Source organism: Lepidochelys kempii, chromosome 26, assembly GCF_965140265.1.
Source record: "Lepidochelys kempii isolate rLepKem1 chromosome 26, rLepKem1.hap2, whole genome shotgun sequence".
Taxonomy (NCBI): domain Eukaryota; kingdom Metazoa; phylum Chordata; order Testudines; family Cheloniidae; genus Lepidochelys; species Lepidochelys kempii.
Genome location: NC_133281.1, coordinates 12,952,756 through 12,978,268, shown reverse-complemented (window position 1 = coordinate 12,978,268; position 25,513 = coordinate 12,952,756). Strand labels below are relative to the sequence as shown.

General features: G+C 50.1%; 1 protein-coding gene across 5 annotated transcripts in view; it reads left to right on the top strand.

Annotated features, from left to right (window-relative positions):
• The window catches only part of TET3 (tet methylcytosine dioxygenase 3), a 173,126-nt gene that overhangs the window by 129,888 nt on the left and 17,725 nt on the right, over positions 1–25,513 (top strand). For all 5 annotated transcript variants that reach the window (XM_073325181.1, XM_073325183.1, XM_073325184.1 and 2 more), the window contains 2 exons: positions 10,215–10,305; positions 21,920–22,013. In XM_073325181.1, the coding sequence (XP_073181282.1) occupies positions 10,215–10,305; positions 21,920–22,013 (185 nt within the window). The remainder of the gene's footprint in view (positions 1–10,214; positions 10,306–21,919; positions 22,014–25,513) is intronic.

Here is a 25,513-nt window from a genome sequence, read left to right as displayed (position 1 = left end):
TGAAAACTCTGCTCCTGAATTACGATGATTTTAATTAGCAGTGTTTGTATTTTGGTAGTGCCGAGAGGTCTCAATCAGTGATCAGGTCCCCATTGTGCTAGGTGTTGCACACACTGAGAACAAAAATCTTTGTCTCAGTTCCTCCCATCTGTACAATAATACTCCCTTTGTCTATCGTGTCTATTTAGATTACCAGCTCTTTGGGGAGAACGCCTCTCTCGCTGTTAGTATAGCCCTTAGCCCAGTGCGGTTCTCATCTTGGCTGGAACCACTGAGTGCTAATGTCGTATAAATAATACTAATCATTGTTATTTAAAAGCCTGCTTTTTAGAAACAAGCTAAACCCTACAATAACAAAGTCACATGCACATGACAGGAGGAGAAATAGTTTGGTGAGGAAACAGGCTTTAGCTTACTATAAACAAAGTAGCAAGCAGTGATGTTAGGCCAATATTTTAAAAATTGACTAGTGATTCCGGGTGCCTCATTTTTTGGGGTGCTCAACTCAAGACACCTTAAAAGGGGGCAGTTTCAGAAAGTGCTGAGCGCCCAGCCCAGGGAAAATTCAGCCCCTTTAAGGGATCTCAAGCTGGGCAATCGAAAATTGAGGCTTCCGAAATCACTAGTCACTTTTGAAAATCTCAGCCTTGAAGATCACTCCCCATACCACCTAGAACCCGACATTCTAGTAATGTTCTGAGCTGAAAAGGTTTGAACCAGTCATGGCTGAAAGCTACTTAAACTTGTGGTTCATCTTTCTCTCCACGAGGGTGTGGAAATTAGTAGCACAGCATCTGTAGCCAACTCACAAAATGATTGGCTGAAACCGATTCTGGAAACCAACACTGAAAGGTATTAATGCTTTGCAAATCGGTGGGAATTCTGAACAATATGTACAGTTCAGCTGCTCCTGGAGTTCTCTGGCCTGTGTTGTACAGGAGGTCAGATTAGATGAACGCAGTGGTCCCTTCTGGCCTTGGAATCTATGATGAAGCTTTGCTGTGAGTCAGGCAAAAGGAGAGCTTTGAAATCAGAATTTTAATTTAGGGTGAATTTGTATAAGTCTCCCCCAAATCCTCTGGAAGCAGAAATGACTGAATCGGTGAAGAGGCTGCCTTCTTCCATACAGGTGCTTGATTCTTTCTTGCATGCTTTAGGGGTAGCCAGCTGGCATGGAGACATTCCAAAATAGTAGCATTTGTTTGCAACGAAGCGAAAAAGTCACTTCCCAAATCTGTTCGCCTCTCATTTGGATCATCTCTAACAATGTTCCCGCCGGGCGGTGATGCCAGGTGTAATGTTGCCTCAGTTTGGCCTCTCTGATCTTTGAGGCTGAGTCCACTCTGCGTGTGCTCAGAGGGTAATTGTACTCCGGAAAAGGAAGCAATTTGCAACCTCTTGTTTAGAAACAGGAAATAGAATTTGGAGTGGTCCCGATTTCTTGCTGAGAGACAGAATTATGGACGTTCTTTCCTGCTCTTACTAATCCAAATGCTTAGACGTTCCTTGCAAATCTGGAAAATGGAAAGTACTTTGTCTTTGGCACTGGGGCAGGTAAATCTCTTCTGAACTCAAGTGAACCTGATAGATCCAGCATTTCTGAGAGCGGCATGTGCCGGGGAACAGTCCCCTAGAGTTGTTAGACTTTTCTCCTCTTGCCAGATGATTTGGTAGGTCATTGTGATTGATAAACATTTTCTTGGGTTGCATCTTTATATATTTTTGCTGTTACATTTTCATCCTGAATATTTCTAAGTGCTAAAATAGTTTTTTTTCCTGCATTTGGGCACCATCACATTTGGAATAGCTGAAGACAGATCATAAAACATATTTCCGTTCAGATTAGTTTTAAAATTATTTATATTTTTAGATGTTTTGAGTGTAATCTCATGTAACCAGGATCTCTCTTTCCTAATCTGTTTATATCTATCTGCATGTCTTAATCTAGCTATAAATCTATCATTTTTCTCCTCTATTTATCTGACTTGTCTCGCTATCTTTATTTTTTCCTGTCTTAATAGATTTCTCTCTCATTTTTCCAGAATATTAGTCATTGCAGTAGCTAGTTGCTGGGCCCCTGACAGTGTCACTTGAATTTGCAGTATATATTGGGTTTCCCAATTTAAAGTAAGTAAATAATTTAAATCAGAAGGATGCTGGATTGAAAATACTTTTTTTTTTTTTTTTTGGCTGTGTGGTAGAAAGACGATAGTGAAATTAATAGTAAGAGACACTGTCCCCCCTTTCCCTTGCAAACATGCAGAGACACTATATCACTGTCCCCAATTGAAATAGTCACCTAGAGGGAGAAACTGAAGTTTTGACAAAACCAAGTTGTTTGGCTCTTTCTGGCAAAAAGCTTTTAGGGCCCGATTTTTATAGGTATTTGGGCACCCAATGCCTATAAAAAAAAAACAATGGGAGTTAGGCACCTAAATACCTTTAAAAGGCTGGCCCTTAGGCCTGGTCTGCACTACAGAGGTAGGTTGATGTAAGCTGCCATGCACTGACCTGCTGGGCATGTGTCTACACGTAAATTTGTCTCCCACTGATGTAAGCTCTCCATTATACGACATAGTAACAGCACCTCCTTGAGCGGCGTTGAATCATGGTCAATGTCCTGAAGTCAACGCAGCACTGCTGCAGATACTGTGTTAAATATGTTGACCCACGCAGCTGTCCCACAATGCAACACACTGATCACTCTGGTCACAATTGTTAATTCCACTGCCCAGGGGGTCACAGAGACCAGAAGCCTCCTCCCACCAAAACCCCAAGAATTTTTGAAATACCTTTTCTTGATTGCCCCGCTTGGCGAGTCCACCTAGCAGCTTTCCATGGTTATGCACAAGGGCCCAGCTGACCATGCTGGCTACGCAATCCAGACGCACTCCCACCTGGAGTACACAGGAGATATTGGATCTCCTGGGCCTGTGGGAAGAAGAGGCTGGGTAGGCACAGCTAAGGACCAGCCATAGAAATGTGAAGATCTCTGAGCAGATTGCACGGGGGATGCAGGAGACGGAGTACGACAGGGATCAGCAGCTGTGCCACGTGAAAGCGAAGGAACTGCAGCAGGCAAACCAGAAGGGCAGAGAGGCTGACAGTCAATCCAGTGCCGAGCCGCAGACCTGCTTTTACAAAGAGCTGCATGCCATATTTGGCGGAGACCTCCCCATGCACCACCCTGGGTACCGCCGTGGAGCCCGAGACAGAGGCCCCTGGTGTGAACAGTGAGGATGAAGAGGATGAAGGACATGTGCCCAGGAGGCCCAGCTATGCCAAGAGCCAGGATCTTTTTGAGACTTCACCATAGTCCAGTTGGTCCCAGCTGTCAAGCGTGATGCAAGGGAAGGAACCTCAGGTAAGAGGGTAAATTTATTTCCCATTACAGCGATGATGCCCCCAACTTAGCAGGACAAAGCTATCGACTTTTCCTTAATGTACGCATGCTAGACTAGGTAGCGATACAACAAAGAGGTAGTGTAGTTATCTGCTTTTCATTCCCCTCTAGAGTTAGACGGGTGGATGGAGCGGGATTGTCACGCGTAGCAGTGTGTGTCTGTACACAGGGATGTGTCTTGAATCCTCCCAAGAGATCTTGAGGAAAGGTTTCTAGGGCCGACAGCCTTATTTCCCCCTCTGCGGTAGGGTGCTTTCCTACGCCAGTCAGTGATAACTTCAGCAGGCACCGTTGCAGTACGCACGCTTGCAGCACATGGGCCTTGGGAATGCAAGCTGCAGCTGTGCTCTCTGTGCCTTTGTCACCCTCGGGAGTGGGATATCAGCTCAGATCGCCCCAGCCTGTGGAAAATGGTGCCAGTATTCAGCGCCATTGCCCTGTACTCATAGTTTCATGCAACCGAGCAATACCCTCCTCATTTCCCTCAAGTGCGGTGCCTGGTGCTGTGCACGAGCACTTGGAAGCAGACTGTCAGTCAGGAGGTCTTGCTTAAAGCATCCGGGGAGCATGGGAAGGGAGTTCAGAAACTTAACTTTCACTTTCTGTTTCACGTACTGACAGCGGTACCTTTGTGTGTTCTATCTGCCACTGCCGCCGTTGTGGCCTTCAGGGGTTCCCCCTCTACACCTGTGGAACGCTTGAGTCAGAGAAAGAAGAGGACTCAGGATGACATGTTCGGCAAGATCCTGCAAGCCAGTGCTGCATCAGACTGTGAGCAGAGGGCCTGGAGGGTGAATATTACAGTCTGGATGGAGAGGGAAAGAACAGACAGGAGAAGATCCAGGAGTCTCAGCAGGCAAAGGAGAGGGAGATGCACCAGGGGCTTCTCCTACCGCTCCACACTAAGGACAACCACAGTATCGCATACACTGACCTTTGAGAGCCATGGTTGATGTATGACTAACTAAAGTGAACATGAATGTTCCTTCCTCTTCTTTAAACTCTGATCCATAAATTTATTAAGGTTTTAATATATTTGCTTTTAACTTGCACAGAATTTCTGCTGAAGTGTTTTTGTGAGTCAATTAAACTCTGTTGTTTGGAGAATAATTCATTTTTATTAATCCCAATGTATGATGCGGAATGGCTGATGGTAGTGAGGGCACCCGCTTACCTGTTATCATACACTGTGACAGCTCATTGGATCAGTGACACACACAGTGTAATGTTCATAAATGTACAGCAAGCACCACAAAATTCAATGTTATGTTCATAGATGTGTACCAAGCAACGCACAATTCCTAACAGGCCCCCAAACTGCAGGGCTGAGTAGAGCACAGTCCACCACGACACATTACTGGGGCTCATTGATAAAGTGCTCTTTCAAAGCCTCTCTGAGCTGGGTGGCTCCACATTGAGGTCTTCTAATAGCCCTTGTGTGTGGTTGTTCAAACTCATCAGACAGCTGCTCCACCTGCACCCTCTGCCCCAGCAGCAACTTTTACCCCTTTGTGTCACAGATATTATGCGGGACGCTGCAGGCAGCTCTAACCACTGGGATATTTTTCCTCACAGAAAATATCTGGTGAGTAAACAACGCCAGCGTCCCTTCAGCCTACCAAAAGCACATTCAGCTGTCATCCTGCACTGGCAGTTGAATCTTCCCTTGGTGCTGCCAAGGTGCCCAGTGTACAGCTTCATGAGCAAGGGGTAGGCTGGATCCCCCAGGATCATGATAGGCATTTCAACATCGCCAATGGTAATCTGCTGGTCATGAAAGAAAATCCCTGCTTTTAGCTTTCTGAATAGTTCTGTGTTCTTAAAGATGCAAGCTTCACGCACCTTCCCTGACCAGCCAACACTGATGTCAGTGAAGTGTTTCCAGTGATCAACCAGCACTTGCATAACGATAGAAAAATAGCCCTTTCTGTTGATGTACTCTCTGGCAAAGTGGGCTGATGCCAAAATAGGGATATGCGTGCCGGCTATCATTCCACCACAGTTTGGGAACCCCATTGCTGCAAATCCACTATGTCCTGCACATTGCTGAGAGTCACAGTCCTGCAGAGCAGGAGACAGTTAATGGCCCTGCACACGTGCATAACAACAGCCCCCACTGTAGATTTTCCAACTTCAAAATGATTTTCCCGTTGACCTGTAGCAGTCCAGTGTTGCAAGTTGCCACAGTGCGATCGCCGCTTGCTTCTCCATTCTCAGTGCAGCTCTCAGTCTGGTGTCTCTGTGCCAGGGGACTGGGATGAGCTTGGCACACAGATCCAGGAATATGGCCTTTCATATCTGAAAGTTCTTTAGCCACTGCTCGTCATCCTAAGCCTCTATTACAAAGGGATCCCACCAGTAAGTGCTCGTTACTTGGGTCCAGAAGCGGCACTCCACTGTTTGCAGCTGCTCCATGAATACCACCAGCGGTATTGAATTGGTTCTTGCTATGTTACACAGCAGTCTGCCCTCCCAGAAATCACCATTTTCCCCTTTGCTCTTCTTGCGGCTCTGCAAATACCAGAGGATCACGCATCCTGTTCTCACCGCACTCGTGACAATAATGCAGAGCTGTGCAGCCTCCATGCTTCGGTCAGAGATAATGGACAGCGACAAGTCCGGCACAGGTTCATGGGATTTGCAAAATAGGTGCGACAGTTATGGGACAGAGGTGGCATTATGGGATGGGGAAAGTTGCATGATGGGAACTTGGTCCCACAATCCAAGTCTCCCCTTACGTGACTCATTTCTGCCCTCACCATACATTGTCAAAACTTCCCAAAAAAGAGTGTGCTGGATGATGGTGAGTTGCACGCTGGGATGCCTCCCCATGGTGCACCGTGCACTGACATGAATGCCCCTGCAGTGCCAAAGCAAGGAGCCACGTATGTATGTGCACGAGTGATATACTCGGTGCAGCAGCCGATGTCAACGTCAGTTGCCTCGGCAATAGTTTGCCGTGTAGACGTGCCCTTAGACAATAATGCCATGGGCTTGGGGAAACGTGGATCTTGGCACTGCCCCCTGAACTCCAGAGCGCGGGCTGTATCCATGCATTTGCTGTGCCAGGCCAATTCTACCTCCTACACAAAAGCACAATGGAGGAGGAAAAATGTAGAAGTCGGAGCTAATTTTTGGCTAAGCTGGGCCCTGAAATGGCTCTCTAACTCTGGCCATTTCTGCTTCTTCCTGAGTAGTCCTACTAGCTACTAGCCCCCAGGTGTCTGGTATCCAGCAACTGCACGAGTCTCTCTTTTTCCCCCTGCTGGTTGGACTTGAGTTCTGTGTCCCGTCATGCGTGCTGGGGCGGTGAATGTTACAGTGGGTGCCGCCTTTGATCGTGTAGCTCATGGCCAGGATTTCCAAAGAAACTTTGGGATAGAAATTCCCAGCCTACCACCTCTGGTGCCTTCACCTGCTCCCACGGCTTCAGTTATCTCTGCCGGGCTGAAGACTCCTGAGCCTGCTAGGCCTCTCCTTCCAGATCTCCTGCTGGATGCCCTACTCTTGCCTCCGACGCCAGGCCCCATTCATCAGTGCCCTGCTCCTGGTGGAATCATTCACAGCCGTGCAAAGAGGGAGTCAGATGATACCAGGTCATTCGGTTGTGGTGGCACATTGCACTGCTGTAGATGGCTCCATGTGGGGTAGGGGCCCACGTCCCTGAACTTCTGATTGTTTCTCCTTGTTCCTCTCCAACTCGCTTTCCCATCTCCCAGGTGCTCAGCCAGGGGGTTATCCGTGGCTCTTTTCCCTGCTGTAGCTGGGGCTCTTGCTCAGTTTGGTCCCCTCTTCCCGTCTAGTGTCATCAATTTCTGCCCATCTCTCACCGTTCCCGCATCTCCAACTCTTGGCCATGTGCTGGGGACCTCTCGGGGTCGGTGGAGTCTCCCAAGGGTACCAGTGGTGTACCTGAGAAAGGAATCTGGCCTGCACTCAGATAAATGACTCTCCCGGTGATGTAAGTCAGGAGTAACTCCATTGTAGCCAGTGGGTCAGATGCTCGGTGTAAATGGGGGTAGCTGATCTGCAGTGGTTGAGGCTCTGGGACATCAGAGTTACACTGGATTAAAGGAAGAGGTATAAACACGTATCTTTACCTCTAGGCCGCCGTTCGTGCCTGGATGTGGCATTGAAGGGGATTTTGCTTCTTGCACTCCCTCTGGTGGGCACTTCCTTTGCCCGGATGGTCAGCCCCAACCAGTCCCTTCTCCAGAGTGCCTTGCTTGGTCTTCTGTGGCACAGTTCAGTCCCATTCTGGGTTCAGCTCTAAACAAAAAACATAAAAAGGATCCTTTGCCCCTCCTCAGTTCAACTTCAACTCCTCCCCCTTGTCAAGGTACTGACCCCCTGATTTTTCCCTGCAGGGAATCCAAGTGCCATTTAAGCTAGCCTTCCACCCCTCCTGCGCGTCTGTCTCATTCCCTGGTCTTCATCGACCCTTGCTTGGGACTCCTCTCCACTCTACAGCTAACCCTACTCTTGTCGTTCCACTTTCTGGCCAGGGCCAAGCCCTGCTACAGGAAGGGACTCTCCCTAGTTCGTCTCTGCCACGCCTGTGCTCTCTCAGCTCCTTGTACAGCCTCGCTGTCCCCACTCTGACCCAAGAGGCAATCGATCACCTCCCAGGTGCAGAGCATAACTAAGTAGGGTCTTTCCCTTGCCTTACAGGTGCCTATGTTTGAGATGAAATAGCACCGGTTTACCCAGCTGGGCAAAGTAGATGGCTTTGGGTCACAGCTGTGTTCTTTGCTCCTGTCTCTCTCCAGCTTCACCTTGATCCCAGGAGGCTGCGAAAAGAGAGAGGGAGAAAATGTTCCATGTGGGCCAGAAAATATAGCAAAATCTGCCCCTGCCAGAGAGCTGGTTAATCCGTGATTTAGAAACCTCTCGCTTTTCTCCCAATATAATCCGGCTTCTCAGCATTCACCAAACAATCTTGTTCCAGCTGATCGGAGGAACCTGACTGCGATGTCTCCAGGCAAGGAACTCATGCATCCTGTGCAGGGCTGGTAGCTGCGTTTGCATCGCTCACCCCTGTTGGTCATTGCCCTCCAGAGGCCGGCTGTATAGAATGCAATGAGTGCCAGGCCATGCTTGCTTGATGCAGTGATGGCCTGGCTCTGTATCTAGGTGCTTGGTGCTGGGCCATGCCTGAAGCTATTCTGCTGAACCTGAGTTGTGTGTGTGTGTGTGTGTGTGTGTGTATATCTTGTTCCATCACATGCCACAAGATTCACTGGGTGGGACTCTCCACTGGTGGGAATTACCGTAGCTGTACCAATTTTAGGGGAGCTCTGCTGATCTGTCCCAGCTGGGGATCGGGCCCGTTGTGTCCAGTTTCAGGAAGGAGGGGTGGATTTGCATGTATCTTCCCCACGCGGGTTATTGCGAGAAGCTGCTTTTCTCCATGGCTGCATTTAAAGGGCGTGAAGTGCGCTGCGGGCAATGCTGCCAGGAATGGCTGAAAACCTGTTTCTTGTCACTGAGTGAAAAGGGAGGGTGGTTTTGATAGGCGTTGGCTGTGTGTTAAAAGCAGGCACACCTCTGTTTGCTAAGGGCTGGATTGTGCTGCCTTAACTCATGTGAGATATGACCTAGTTCAGCCAGGAGCCCACTGAAGTCACAGGGGAGAAAGGCACTTCTGATGAGGAGTAAGGGTGGCAGAAGCTGACCCCTTACAGCACAGATGTGGGAAAGGACTATGCAATTAAGGCACCGCCTTGCTTATCAGCATGGACTTGTGGTTAACAAAGCCCTGGCTGGCATGATTTAGTTGGGGATTGGTCCTGCTTTGAGCAGGGGGTTGGACTAGATGACCTCCTGAGGTCTCTTCCTACCCTAATCTTCTATGATTCTATGATAATACACTAGGCAGGTGCTCTGCAGATCCATGTTCCATTCCTGGCTCTGCTGTATGTGACTTAATATATGTGCGCTTTAGTCCCCAGCTGTAAACTGGGGGTAACAATCCCACCTTTGTGTGCTTAGATTGTAAGCTCTTTGAGACTGGGGCTGTCCCATTGTGTCTGTACAGCGCCTAGCCCAGAGGCACCTGGATCTAGGTGAGGACCTCTAGGTGCTCCTGTAAACTAAGCATTACTAGTCATAACTTTCTCTGTGCGTACACCCAGAGTTCTGTCTGCTCACTGGAGATGCAAAAGTAAGCATTGCTCTCTCTAACTCTTGCTAACCCTGCAGTCCTGGGAAAGGAAGCTGAGGGCGATTTCTTATTGTGCATCGTCAACTGAACGCTTGGCTAAGGGCTTGTCTACACCTGGAGTTAATATCAGGACCAGCTGTTGCCCTTTAAATTCATATCTTGCCTTAATCTGAGTTCACTTTCAAGTGTGGACAAGCCTCAGGCCTGGTCTACACTGAAAATTTCTATCGACCGAGCTTTAGCACTCAGGGCTCTGCAAAATCCACTGCCCTGAGCGCTGTGGCTACACCGATATAACCCACAGTGTAGATACAGCTCGGGTGACGGAAGGATGCTTCCCTCAACGTCACCGCCTCTGCTCGGGAAAGCGGAGTTCCTGCAGCGACAGAAAACGGCGATCGCTCCGTCGCTGTGCCGCCTGTCATGTGAACACGCCCTAAGTGTGGTCGGCTGCAGCTCTGCAAACTCGGGGATCGCACTGAGGCTGCACAGGTGGTGCTGGTGGGCGGGCGTCTTGTGAAGAGCGTGGGGCCGTCCTGATTTCACTAAGGACTTGCGTTAGCCTGCAGGATCTGCCTGGTTCTGGGGAGGGTAGAGGGGGTTGGCACCGGTTCAAATGAAGTAATCCCCCCCCCTTGTTTTTCCTAGAACAAATAGTGGAGAAAGACGAGGGACCATACTACACCCACCTGGGATCAGGACCAACGGTGGCATCTATCAGGGATCTCATGGAAGAGAGGTATGTCACGAATGGTTTGCAACAAGTGAGACAGGTGGAGTAAAATCCCTCCCTCCTGTTCAGAGGGCCCCGTGGAAGAGGGGCTATGCTGAATCAGTGCATTCCTTAGCTGCCCCACCCCTGCCTCCTCCACAGCTGGGGCTGCTCACTTTTCTGCCTTGCAAAGGACCCCCTGGGAAGAGGGGGGCGATTGCAGATGCTTCCAGTGCCCTCTGCTGGTCATGCTGCCACTGAGGGCCCTGTGCCAGGGGCTGCAGCCACATCACCCCAGGCAGAATCTAACCCATGGGCGTCTTCCAGGAAGGCTGGTGTTGTCGCCCAAGGTAAAGGCTGATCTGGGCAGCAGAGTGTCCCGCTCTGACGCTGGGCTTGGCGGTGGAGCAAGCACCGTGTCTGTGCCAGGGCAAACAATTCCTCCAATTTATCAGGCACAGCTAGATTTCTTCTGCACCAGGCATGCATGTCACCTCGGCCCACCGCTTCCCTCCAGCTGGCATGGTGCTTGTGGACAGCGTAAATGGGAAGCCAAAAAGCCGCCCCTCCTGCCCCCATGCTTCCATCTCCGCACGTGTTCTACTCGTGCTTGGATTCACCTGCCTGTTGGTTGCGTTATCCCGGGGTGGCGACGCAGGACGGGGCATGGGATTTTTGCTCTCCCGGCTACCGTTCCGGTGAAAGTTGTCCGGGATTGTCTGGGTTTGTCAGCAGTCCCTGGGAGAGGTGGTGGTGAATACAACTTTCACGGGTCCCTGAAGGGTGTGTCTGCACTGCCAGCCGGAGGCGTGAATGCAGCACCGGTGGATACACCTGAGTTATCTTTGATCCAGATCTATGGGGGTGGTGGGCACCCCAGTATGTACCCAAAGTCCCTGGTAGGGAGGGATGCTGCTTCTGGGGGGTTTCACTGCTATTGTTAACTCTAGTGTAGATCGGTCTACGGCACGTACAGCGGTCGCACCTCCGACTGCACATAACCTAAATCACCGTGGCCGTGGCTAGACCAGGGTTCAGAGTTGGTAGAGGGTATTAGCTGACATATTCTGCCTAACACTCTGGAAAGTCTAGTGAAGGCACGGCACCCTGCCTTGAACACGGGCTAAGGTGGTCAAGGGAAAGCCTTGGTGGGAACTAGATGCCTGTGGGAAACCACGCTGGTTAGTCCAATTTGCTGCAGGGAGTCACTTCAGGCTTGTGTTGGCCAACCGGTTTGCTTTGATTCCCACAGCCAGGGCTGGCAGGGCTGCTGGCAACTCATGCACTGCCTGGGTGCACATCTGCATGGTACGCCAATGAGTATCGCATGACGAGACGTATCATTTGCCTCCCACAGACAGTTCGACAGCTGCCAAACTAAGCAACTGGCCAAGGGCAAGTCAAAACCTTTCACGGTTACTATTAGTTATGACTGCGGTCAAGTCAGTGAAATTGGCAATAGAAAAGACCAATGGGGTCACCCAGCCTGTCCCTCTGCCAGGGCAGGATTCTTTCCTACTGTTCGCTTTCCAGTGTAGTCCAGGATTTTTGGCGATGGTTGTTTTTTGTCTCAAGCAACAGGGCTTCCACCCCTTCCTCTGGGGAGACTGTACAATCTCACTGGTCACCAGAGCCTGCTCGCTGCTAGTTATGTGTAAATTTTTCCGAGTCTGGCAGTGTTAGGTCCTACCGTTAATAGATCTTGCTGTTAGGAAACATTTTTCCCTTTGCTCAATTTCATCAGATAGTGCAGGGTCCTACCACCCAGTTCTACCATCTCCTGCCTTGGTTATTGCACCCCGGACATATTTGTGCAGCTGAGTCGTCTCCAGGCCCACGTCCTCCCCTTTGCAGATTGAAAAGGAGTAGAAGGGACTTACGAGGACAGACGCATGTTGCCTGAGCTGGCTCAGTTCCAGGGTGTTGTTGCTTTTCAGCAGCTGTAATGTGGGGAGTTGGGAGGGAGCAGCTTGCAGATCGCAAGGCAGCTGTGCAGCTGGACGGTCAATGGGAGTTAAATGGGAGATCTCTGCCCATCCATGCACCAGGACCCTGGTTTTTTGGGTGAGTCTCCCGGCTAAGATGTCCTGCTCTCCTCCTGCCTGCACTGAGCATCATTCTTCTCAGCCCCTTACCCATCCCCGGTCAGGAAAATCAAAAGCAGGTGGTGCTGCCTCGATTTCTGAGAGCCCAGTTTGCCGTGACTTGGGGCCATGGGCTCAGCAACAGCCCTTAGGTTGGGCACCGAAAATCACTAGAGGAAACCCTCAGCCACTGTACACACCTGCCATGGAGGGGCTGCTGGCAGCTGATAGGGGAGCATGTGTGCTCCCTTGCCCCCTTGTCTTGTGTCCCACCAAGGGGCTGGGATGTTTGGACTTGGCAGGGAAGGGTTGGTGTGCTAATCTCAGGCTAATCTAATCAAGCCTTTCAGGACTGGGAAAATTGCAGGCCAAACTCCCACGGATGTCATTGTGGCCAGGATTTCACCCTGGGGTTGGAGATGGGGACGGTACTAGCCAGGGGGAGGGGATGGGCTTTGCACCAGTTGTGCTCCCCCTGGGTTCTGGATTACTCTAGGGGCCAAAATACACCCCCCTTTCCCCCCGGCCTAAGCAAACATGGCCTATCTCAGCCTGGCTCTGGCAAAGCCCAGAATCCTGCTCCAGGCCTGCCCCTATGTTATGCCTTTGGTGGCCCTACACTAATGCCTGCTCGGGGGGGATTTCTCTCCTAACCTATTGCAGCAGAGGCCCCTGTATGCTGCTGAAGTGGAATGGGGTGTGTGTGTGTGTTGGGGGGTGGGGTAGATCCCTGCCATAGCGTTGGCGAGTGTTTAACTAATGGGATGAATGGGCTGGTGTCGGATCTGCTTGTTCTCCATTGTGCAGCGCGCAGAAATATGCCTGCAGGGGGGAAAGCAGCAAAGTACCATGCAGGCAGGTGGGGCACAGATTAACTGGGTTACACCCCTGGGATTGAGTCACGGCGCTGAGTCAGCCAGAAATAGAGCGTCACCAGGGTTGATGGCATTACGTCACCCACCTTGGGGGCACAGTGATTCACGGGGGAACAGGCATGCTATGGAAGGGAACCCACAACCCCCTGGGGGAGCGAGTAATTACTGACTCCACATGAACACCCTCATAGCCAACAGACAGTGACTGATCCTGATCCAGAAAGGTACCAAACACTCATGAGAGGTGTTGACTGACCTCAACTCCCATGCAAGTCAGTAGTGCTTGGCAGGATCGGGCCCCTAATGAGGCATAAATCCTCATTGGCTTGGAGTCTTACCTCTGCCACCAACTGTGTTAAGCAAGCCACATATTAAAATCACTCTGTGCCTCAGTTTCCCCATCTTCCTCGCCTCCCAGAGGGTGTTGTGAGGTTGAAGTTAGGGAATCTTTGTGAAGTTAATTGAGGCCCTTGAATAGAAGGGGGGATGCAAGCGCAAATTATTTTAAAAAGTGAAATCAGCAGGCTTTGTTACTTCATCTTCTCAGTCTGGGCTTGTGGGAATTAAATTTCCTGCCCGTCAGCCTGTGCAGTGAGCGCCCCCTGTGGATTCTGGAAGCTTTGCAGCTCAGGGCAATAGAAATTCACCTGCACTGTTTCAGCAGATAGTCTTCTCTTAGCAATAATGTGAAGTTTGATGGTGTTTTTACACCTGCCTGCACTTCTAGGTCAGGGGATACAGCATTCGCAGCTTGGGATGACTTGAGCGTCAGAACAGCACGTGTCAGGCCAGGCCGTGTGCTCGGTCAGGGTAGATCTGGAAAGCACTGCACTAGTGCCGGTGGCTATTTGCCAGTTCAGCTGAGAGCACAATCTGGTCCATGGGGCACCATAGAGCTTTGGTGGAATTGTTCCTTGAAAAACTCCCACCAGCAATCCCAGTGTGCATAAGGGTGTCTGAGCTCCCTTCACTAAATGGGCTAGATTTAACTCAAGGATGGGAGTGGACATGTTCTGTCCTCCCCAGCACTGGGGCTAGGTTTTCTCCAAAGCACCCAGCGTTGGTCCTCGCTCTGCTTCCAGTGAAATCAACGATAAAGCTCCCATTGACTTTAGCGGGGACAACGCTGAGCGCTTCAGAAGATCCCTCCCGAGATGCGCAGCAGCAAGTTTTGGTCTGTCGGATGCCCCAGTTTCCATCGCTGGGGCAGGCAGGTCATTGTAGGGCAGGTTTAGGACCTGGGGTTGCAGGGTCCTGGGTGACCGATGCCTCCACCTCCCCACTGGGGAGCCAGGTGAAACAGCACCCAACAATTACTGGTGGGTTAGGCACTGCAGGAAGTACCGCCCAAAGAAGCTAGAGAGCAGAACCCTGCAGCCGCCTGATTGGTCAGCACCGACTATTTAAAGGAGGAAGCTGACCCAGGGAGCTGTCTGAGGAACAAAGCAGATTCTGGCTTGCTACTGACCTCATCCTTCACCCCGTTTTGGTTCTGATTCCTGCCTTTGACCCTGTCCCAGCTCGACCTTCGTTCCAGTTTCCTGACTCAACCTGGCAACTAGTTGTGACTGCTGCCTTCGACCCTGGCCCAGCGGACATCACTGTCTACGCCCCGGCCATTACAGTCATGAGCGTTGATGGGGCCTGGGGAATGGAAAGGTCATGCTGGAAATCGCCTCCCATTCTCAGCTGGCTGCCAGAGGGGGTGACAGCACAGGCCAGGGGCTGCAAGCCCATGGGCTCTCACCTGTGTTTAAAACCCTTGATAGTGACCTACTGCAAGTGGTGATGACGATGCATTCTCCTGCTTAGTCTCAACTGCAATTCCTACAACAGCAGCTTCCGTTTCCTCATCAGCCTCCTGGCCACCATTCCCCAGATGCCAGGGCGAGCTCTGGACTTGCTTTGCGTTGGTGAAGCAGGTAGTTATTAGGAAAGTGTGACGCTGAGTCTTGCCTTTACGTTCCCCCTAGTCTTCTTGGAAGTGTGGTATCTGGATAGCGTCTCTCTCCAGTCAGTCAGATGTAAATGGACGGGTGTAGAGCAGGTTAATGAGACGTACGCACCAGCTGCTGCTGCTCAAATCTTCCCATCGCTCTCCATGTTCCTCGTGGGTGAGGGAGATGAAATCCAGTCCAGGAAGTTCCCACCCACCCTGTAGATCAGGAACATCTGAGCTTGGGAGCCGAGCAGTGGAGAATTCTGCAGGGCCGACGAGATGCTTTGGGGGGAGGGATAGCTCAGTGGTTTGAGCATTGGCCTGCTAAACCCAGGGTTGTGAGTTCAATCCTTGAGGGGGCCATTTAGGGATCCAGGGCAAAAATTTTGGATTGGTCCTGCTTTGTGCAGGGGGTTGGACTAGATGACCTCCTGAGGTCCCTTCCAACCCTGATATTCTGTGATTCTATGCCTGGCTCCATCTTCTCTTGCTGGTGCCGTTCGCTTCTGGAGGCTTTCAGCTGAGAATGGAATAACTAGGCGGGTTGATCCGCGTCAAGGGAATGGCCAGCCATTAGATTAGCTTATTTGTTGGCTCTTAGTGGAAGTGCCTGTCAAGGGGAGGGCAGTGCTTTCGAGGCAGGAGGATACAACACTGTGAGATCATGAGATGAAGAGCAGGGCAGGTTGTCAGCTCTTTGGGGGCAGGGACTGTCCTTTTGTTCTGTGTCTGTACAGCGCCTGGCACAATGGGGGCCTGGGGCTTCTAGGGGCAACCACGCTATAAATCATAATATGCTTCTGTGCAGTAGAGATGTGCTGCAGTTTGCTCTGGCTTTCCAGTTATGCTGATGCATGAGATGGAGCCTTGTGCACAATGTGTCCTTGTAAACTTGGGTGTCTAGGATTTCACAGCCGTTGCTATGCGATGGGGACTGTTCCCGACGATGAACCGCTGCTGCGTGGTCTAAAGCAGTATGGGGCCTAAGCCACGCGGATAAGCAGTTCCGATTCCTTCCAACAGAGGGCAGTGGGGTGCATGCCCGCCGCCCACTCCGCGTCAACGTCTCATCTAGATGAGTAGCAATTTTACATCGAGCGGAAATCCCACTTGTCTACAGTGGGAACTGCAGAGCAGCAGCGTCTTTCGCTGAGCCTGCCCACTTTGCAGATCTCCCCTTCTCAGTGGAGGTTGCCTGCGTTGCCTGGGAATTCATAGGAATTGCCAAACTGCATCTGACCCGAACTCAGTCCATCCCAGTGTCCTGTCTCAGGTGGTGGCCAGCACCATACGCCCCAGAAGAAGATGTGAGAACCCTGCAGCAGCAGGTATGGGATCATCTGCCCTCCACATTTGGTCTGATCCTGACCCCCAATAGTTAGATTGGCTCAAGCCTTGAAGCATAAAGGTTCATATCCCTGCCAACACTTTTGCCGGCATTAATATGCTAACTCTGAATATTCATATAAACGCCCAATTCCTTTTTGACTCTTGCTCAGTTCTTGGCCTCAGTGACTTCTAGTGGCAATGAGTTCCACCGGCTAATGACGTTCAGTGGAATCTAGGCACCCGACTGCCATTTGTCCATTTGAAAATCTTCCGCAGGAGCAGTGTGTGTTGCAGACTGTTATGCGCACATCAGCTGAAGGTATTAGTGATAGTTATAAGCTATGGTTGTAAAGCAATCTATCGACCTATTTTTATGTCATTATTGTAGTGCCTAGGGACCGACCAAGAATGGGACCCAGTTGTGTGAGGTGCTGCACAAACACATAATAAAAGACGGTGCCTACAATCTAAAGAGATAAAACAGATAAAGGGTTAAGGGGAAAGGGTTTAACATACAGGCGGAGTAATTAGAGTGATGGTTTGCAAATAGTCCCGCAATTTTGCAATTGATCGCCCATGTATTAAAACACCCATCTGACACAAATTAACCTCTTATCAACTGTTTACAAATGTCCCCGCCCCGGAAAGTGTGACCAAAATGCAGTCGCTTCGGCTCTGTTTTTTGCATCAGAATGCCCCCAGCCTGTCTTTTTGTGTCCCCGTCCCGCTCCCCTCCTACCACCGGTTCCCAACATCTGCAAAATCTTTGAAGCGCCTGGCTGTTCTGCTGGCACAATGGCTGTGTGGGTGCGTTCACCCATGAACATCAGCCGGGGCATGGGAATCCTTGTTTAAAAGTGTCTCGCTAGCAAAACTCAGCAGGGCCGTGTGGGCCGGCTCTCTTCCCCCGGGGGTGACGGATCGTGCTGGCTTCAGGAAGCGGGGCAGGAGGTAGCTGGCGTAGTTAATTAGTGCTTCCAGGAAGGAGGAGAGTGGGAAGGTTAATCTGTGCTGATTAGCTCCAGCGAAAACCCCAGGTTGCCTGATCAGTTGGATGAGAGCATCTAACAGGGCACTCTGGTCTGTGTGCCAGAGGGGAAGGAATGAAGAGACAAAGGGTCTCTCCCCGTGGTGTATGTCGGAAGGAACACTGTTGAACTCGCTGGGCATGATTCAGCCCTCAGTCCCACTGATCGGAGGCCAATGGGATAACACCAGTGTAGGACCGATATGAGGGCAGAATCAGAAATTAGGGCCTGATCCTGCAAGGAGAGTGTAAGGGCAGGAGTGGGGGGATGGGGACTTAAAGTGGTCTCCCTCAAAATTACATCCTTTCCCTGGCTGCGATAAAATGGACCCGATCCTTGAGATACCCCAGGTGCTCAGTGTGTCTCAGGGTACGTCCATGCTTGGAGGGAGGCGTGCGATTCCTAGCCTCCCCCGAGGTCCAAGAGTAGACATACCTGAAGCGTAGCTCCCGAGAATGAGAGGAGTGGGACGCAGCTCTGCTGGGATAAAGGATTGTGCTACCAAACTAACGTATGTGTTGGAGGGGTGGGGTTGACTGCTAGGCAGAATTTCAGGTGTCCTTAGGCCTTAGTCTTGCTTCCCAGCTGCAGATCCCTAGTGCAGACATGATTTGCACAAGTGCTGCTATGTCTCAAAATCCCAGTGTAGACGAGACCTAGGCTGACTTCCAGCAGGGTGGCTAGGGAGAGGCGATTTGGACCCAGCATGGGCTGTGTTGAGGAAAGCACTTGTCTGCGCAGCAGATGGGTTGCGTGGGATGAGTCACGCCTGTCCGATGGGGTTAGACGCCAGGGCTAGTTTGGTTTGTGTCCAGCTCCCATCCTAGCAAGAGTAGAACCACAAGTGATTTCACGCAGGCCACGGATCAGCCATTAGCTGGCTGCCCTTTGCAGGCAATGCTGACTTGGGTTTACCAGTAGCTAAGAGCTGCAGCCACCCTCCCTCTGGGAATCATTCTGGTTGCGCAGCTAGGCACCGAGGACTCTTGTTGCATTGGCCCATGGTCTCAGACCCCTCTAATGTGCAGCTGAAGCCCTGTCCTCTCGCTCCTGCTCCATGCTGGGTGGAAAGAGAGGAAAACAAGGGTGTAGGGCGTGGGAGGGGAAAGCATGCCTCGCGTGCCGCCGGCATAAGCAAGGCTCCCAGGAGTTAACATAGCTGTGAGGTCTGCAATCTTCTGTTCTTGGAGTCCGGCTATCTACCCCATCTCTTCTTCCCCTGAGAAGTCCGAGGGAAATCCACCCACACCCATTTGCGTGGCCAGCACAGAAGAGCTGAGTCGTGGCTCAGAGAGGGGCTGCTCTGCTCTCACATTCGTGGAACCGGGTGAAATTCAGGGGTTAGATTCAGACCCGAGCACCAGCTGGGTCCCACTGTTTGGAGGGTGTAGGTGGTGCACAGACCTCTGTGCGAGCACCCTTCACGAGCGGGGAATCTCACACCATGTGAACTGCAGTGAGGGCAGGGCTGGTTTCTGCACAGGGAAGTGAGAAAGAAAGTGTGAAACGCAAATGGCTGTATGAGTGAAAAGAAGCGTTAATGATGCAGTGGGCTTGGGATTCAGGAGACCGGGTTTCAATTCCTGGCTCTGCCATTGACCTGCTGGGTGACCTCCAGCAAGTAACTTCCCCCCTCCGTGCCTCAGTTTCCCCATCTGTAAAAAGGCAATGATAATACTGACCTTCTTTGCAAAACGCTTTGAGATCTATGACTGAAAAAGTTCTATAGAGGAGCTAGGAATTCATGTTGTTGTTCTCTCGTTGTTCTCTCTCAGTCCCTTTAGGGACAGTCTGTTTTTTTTAAATCACATCCATTCTGGCAACTCAGTGGATGCTGATTCTTTTGTGGCATGTGTGATGGGTTGGATCACAGAAACCCCCTTGGGAGCTGCCAAGACTACTTTTGCCCAGTCAGCTTAGGACTTCAGTGCCCTGCCTGGTTTGAGCCAGACCCGCTAGCCTGCTGTAAACCCAGACCCAGGCCTGAACCACGTCCCCTAACAGCTGTAAGTTCAATTGAAAGCAGTTTGCAGAAGCGTGCCTATCTTTAACACTGAGATGCCCAACTCCCAATGGGGTCCAACCCCCAAATAAATCGGTTTTACCCTGTATAAGGCTTATACAGGGTAAACTCATAGATTGTTCGCCCTCTATAACACTGATAGAGAGATATGCACAGCTGTTCCCCTCCCCCCCAAATATTAATACATACTCTGGGTTAATTAGTAAGTAAAAAGTGATTTTATTAAATACAGAATGTAGGATTTAAGTGGTTCCAAGTAGTAACAGACAGAACAAAGTGAATTACCAAGCAAAATAAAATAAAACACACAAGTCTATGTCTAATCAAACTGAATACAGATAAAAACCTCACCAGTTCCAGTAAGCTCTCTTTTACAGACTAGCCTCCTTCTAGTCTGGGTCCAGCAAGCAATCACACCCCCTGTAGTTACTGTCCTTTGTTCCAGTTACTTTCAGGTATCCTTGGGGATGGAGAGGCTCTCTCCTTAGCCAGCTGAAGACAAACTGGAAGGGTCTCCCACAGGCTTAAATAGACTTTCTCTTGTGGGTGGAGACCCCCCTACTTTCTGCTATACAAAGTCCAGCTCCAAGATGGAGTTCTGGAGTCACCTGGGCAAGTCACATGTTCATGCATGGTTTCAGAGTAGCAGCTGGGTTAGTCTGTGTCTGTAAGAAGAACAGGAGTACTTGTGGTACCTTAGAGACTAACAAATTTATTAGAGCATAAGCTTTTGTGGGCTACAGCTCACTTCATTGGATGCACACAGTGGAAAATATAGTGGGGAGATTTTATATACACAGATAACATGAAACAATGGGTGTTACCATTCACACTGTAACGAGAGTGATCAGGAAAGGTGAGCTATTACCAGCGGTGGGGGGGACCTTTTGTAGTGATAATCAAGGTGGGCCATTTCCAGCAGTTTACAAGGACAGTAGGAGGGGAAATAAACAAGGGGAAATAGTTTTACTTTGTGTAATGACCCATCCACTCCCAGTCTCTATTCAAGCCTAAGTTAATTGTATCCAGTTTGCAAATTAATTCCAATTCAGCAGTCTCTTGTTGGAGTCTGTTTTTGACTTTTTTTTGTTGAAGAATTGCCACTTTTAGGTCTGTAATCGAGTAACCAGAGAGATTAAAGTGTTCTCCGACTGGTTTTTGAACGTTATAATTCTTGACATCTGATTTGTGTCCATTTATTCTTTTACGTAGAGATTGTCCAGTTTGGCCAATGTACATGGCAGAGGGGCATTGCTGGCACATGATGGCATATATCACATTGGTAGATGTGCAGGTGAACGAGCCTCTGATAGTGTGGCTGATGTGATTAGGCCCTATGATGGTGTCCCCTGAATCGATATGTGGACACAACGGGTTTTGTTGCAAGGATAAGTTCCTGGTTAGTGGTTCTGTTGTGTGGTGTGTGGTTGCTGGTGAGTATTTGCTTCAGGTTGGGGGGCTGTCTGTAAGCAAGGACTGGCCTGTCTCCCAAGATCTGTGAGAGTGAGGGGTCGTCCTTCAGGATAGGTTGTAGATCCTTGATGATGCGTTGGAGAGGTTTTAGTTGGGGGCTGAAGGTGATGGCTAGTGGCGTTCTGTTACTTTCTTTGTTGGGCCTGTCCTGTAATAGGTAACTTCTGCATACTCTTCTGGCTCTGTCAGTCTGTTTGAATCTTTTTCCCTAAGTTAAGTATCCTCACACCTTCTTGTCAACTGTCTAAATGGGCCATCTTGATTATCGGTACAAAAGTTTTTTTGTTTCTCTCCTGCTGATAATAGCTCATCTTAATTAATTAGCCTCTTACAGTTTGTATGGCAACTTCCACCTTCTCTGTATGTGTGTGTGTGTGTGTGTATATATATATATATCTTCTTACTGTATGTTCCATTCTATGCATCCGATGAAGTGGGCTGTAGCCCACGAAAGCTTATGCTCTAGTAAATTTTTAGTCTCTGAAGTGCCACAAGTACTCCTGTTCTTTTTGTGGATACAGACTAACAGGGCTGCTACTCTGAAACCTGTCATTGTTCCTTCAGTGCTTCTTGATTGAGCATTTAACTTTGTGAATTCCTTTTTCCAGGAACTGACCAGATGCTCTACTAAGGTTATTTAGAAATCAAGCCAGTACACAGCCAATATTCGTAACTTTGAATACAAAAATGATACCTGCATACAAAGAGGATTAATAGATTCAGTAGATCGTAACTTTTACATGGATATGTTACATGGCATGTGTAGCATAGAACATATTTCAGTTATGTCATATATATTCATAAGCATATTTCCATAAAGCCTTATGGGGGGCACTGTCACAGCATGTCCTTGCTCTTGCCTACACTCATTTGATGCCTTTTTCCACCAGGTATGGTGAGAAGGGGAAAGCCATCAGAATCGAAAAGGTCATCTATACCGGGAAGGAAGGCAAGAGCTCCCGGGGCTGCCCAATAGCCAAGTGGGTAAGTGCCATCCATCTCGGTGGGCTTTCATATTTCTTTTAATATGACTGACTCAGGCCAAGAATGATTTCCCAACTCTTCTGTCATCTGAGTGTGATCTCAAAGTCACCTTGTGCTTTGGGGAGGTGGGGTGATCAGAGAATGTATCTACGGTAAAGGTGCAGGCCTTCAGAGGCCGGTGGGGATGGGCACAGAATGCATGGATGGAGGGATAGATGCAGAGAGAACATTCACACGCTCCATCACCAGGTGGGATATTTTCGTTGGTCTCATGTTCAGAAATGTGAGAGAGCGCTCTCTCTTTTTTTAACTCAAATCCGTCTAATTTTATTTCATTTGCTTAATCTAGCCATCTAAGCTAATCGATTGGATCTGATCTATCTGAGGGGATCTAATCTGTTTTTGCTAATCTGATCTGCATCTAATCTGTGCAATCTAATCTGTTTGATTGGCTTTCGTAATCTAATTATGGGGAGGAGGATGGTTAAAACGCTCGACTGGCACTCAACCAGTCTGGGCCCAATTTCTTCGCTATGTGACCTGGGGCAAGTCTTTTGGAAAACTACCCTCCAGCTAGACCACAAATAATGGTCTTGATTCAAGAACCGCTGGATGAAATCCTATGGCCGGTGTTATGGAGAAGGTCAGACTAGATGGGCAAATTGTTCCATTCTGGTCTTAAAATATATGAAAGTCACTTATCTCTCTGTGCCTCCGGGCCCCGTCTTTAACATGGGGGTGACAGTGCTCCTTTTGTGTGTCTTGTCTGTTTAGCTTGTAAATTCTTTGTCTCGCACTATGTGTGTGTACAGGTTAGTTGGAGCCTCCAGGTGAAACTGATATAAATAATAATAATCTAATCTACCATAGTTTATCTAGTTATTCGTGTCCTGCTCATCACTGTGGTATTTGGGCATCTCTTCTCTCTCCTCTCTTGACACTGACCCTCCCTGTCTCTCCTCTCCCATTTCTCACTGTAATCACTATCCCATTCCTTTCCCCGCCTGGTCCCTCTCCCTGCCCGGAGCATGGCAGCCAGCTGGCCACTGATTGGACCTTCTGTGCTTTCCAGCGGCCACCTCGAAATGGTAAAAACTCTAAATAGAATACTGGGCCTGATTCAGATCTCATTGGCACCGGTGTAAATTTGCTTAAGGCAATGGAGTTACATCGCTGTAACTGAGATCAGAATCTGCCCCATATGTTGAGAAATTTCTGATTCTTTTCTCAATGACATGAGCATAAATCAGGCGCAACCCCCTCGAAAGCAACTGGAGAGACCGTATCGGCCCATCAAAGTTTCTAATGGCTCAAGCTTGGAGCTGGTATCTCTGGGTTACCAGGAAGTCGAGCTGCCTAGGACCTGCTAGGATGTCTGGCCAAATTAGATCAGTTCCTTGTGGCCATTCTGTAAGAGCCCACCGTGGGAATGTCTCTCGCACTGCATCGGGAGGGACTGAGCTGAGAACAGGTGTCCAGTGAAGATTGCGTTGCTGGAAGGGATGAGCGTGATCACCGGGACAGGGTTTGTCTCCGCACTGGGCAGAGAAGCTTGAGAGTGGCTGATAAGAGTGACCACCGGGGAGCATATGGGAGGAGATAACGCTGGCCCAACAGGGACCAAACAGCGCAGTGCCCTGGGGGGTGGAAGCCAGCTGCCAGCCCAGTGGTGTTTCTCCACATTGCTCTGTGCTGCTGGCCATTGTGGGGAAACATGAAGGACTTGAGCTCAAGGGACAAAGTCTGACTCCTACATTACAGTCCAGGCGAGAGCCAACTCTGTTGCTGGTTCACAGAGAGAGGGTAGCTGGGGCAGTGCTTCTGGCTGAGAGGGGATCCCCGCAGGAGGCCTCAGCACACGGGGCCTGTTAGCAGGGCAGCTGCCTCTGACAGGAACCCTTTCCAATGTGTTTGAAAGCAGGGAAGGTGCAGTTCTACCATGGTCAGGGGGACGTACCGCGATGTCAGGGTAGGGGTGCTGTCCAGCCGTGAGTGGGCAGCTGCACCCCGATGTCAGGGAGAGGGTGCTGTGCATCTGTCAGGGGGCAACTGCACCCCGATGTCAGGTTGGGGTGTGCAGCTGTCAGCACTGGGGTACTGTGCAGCTGTGCACCTTGATATCAGAGTGGGGGTGTTGTGCAGCTGTCAGGGGGAGCTGCACCCCGATGTCAGGGTGGGAATTAATGTTCTTCGAGGGTGGGAAAAGAAAGTCAAGTTTGAACGTTACCCATGTCCAGAGGGCCGGCTCGTTGATTTCTTTTAGAGCATGTCAGTTGCATTTTTAAACCCATTTTTTGCCGGTGTTAGGGAACAGAAAAAGGTAATTTCTATCCTGAGGTCCTTGTGTTTCTGTGCAGACACGTTGGAGTGTTTGTGTGCGTGTGTGTGGTCGAGATGACCTGGATTCAAACATCCCCAGACACTGGGAGGAGAGGGGGAGGCATCACTGATGCTTTCATAAAACATGGAAACTCCCCCAGATGCAGATACAGGCTGAATGGCAAGTGTGTTTCCTTTCCCGTGACCCTCTCAGATCCCCCATGCTAAGCAGGGCCAGGACGGGGCTGAGAGATCTGCGTGGAGAACCTAGTTGCTCCAAGAAGCAGTGTCTGTGTACCAACAGGAAGTAATCTGAGTTGCTGCGGGATGGCTGCCACCAGCCAGGTGTAGATGCTGCCTTTGGAGGTCAGACATGCAGGAGCCCTGGTGGCTGGTGGCGACACTGGGGGATGTGGTTAGAGAAGCAGCCGGGTGGGTGTAAAAAGCAGCCAGTGTGAGGAATTCCCCGTGTCTCAGCAGCGGGAGGCGAATGAGTGAGTGAGCCCCAGGATGTGAGAGTAGCAGCATGTGTGTAATGGACTAGCCGATATGGAAGTGAAAGGCCGTGGCTGAGTAGGTCAGTTGAACCTTGTCTACGTTAGGGAAATTTTGCAGAATTTCCCACCGTTGCTAACCCCCGCACTCAGCTCTGCAGCTGTAAACACCCTGCTCAGAGCAGGTCTCATAGACATGGGGTGAAATCCTGGCTTCTGGGGGTCAGTGGGAGCTTTGCCATCAACTTCATTGTGGCCAGGATTTCACTCTTGAGGCTTAAAAGGCTGGGGCCTGTCCACACTAGGACTATCAAGGCTGCTTGCACTGGTGCAGACGACACCTGTGTTAGCAGCGGTGGGAAAAGTTTGCAAAGTCTGCGTGTAATTCCCAAGCCCCGGGGAGGGTCATCGGCATCAAACCTGGGACCACGTGCTTTTAGGGTCTGAGCTAAATGACCCACATCTGCTGGCTGATAGTGTAGCAGGCTCACCAACCTCTGTATGATGCCCAGCCACCACTGGAGAGGGGGACAGCACCTCACTGAGTGATAGGCACATTACCCAGGTGTCTGAGAGATCATTTCAACCCATGCTGATGTTAGAACGTCTGCCTGACTTCAGTGCTTTAGCTCATAGATCTGGTATGAAGTTGCTGTGATTGGCCAAGTCATGACACTGCAATTCCAG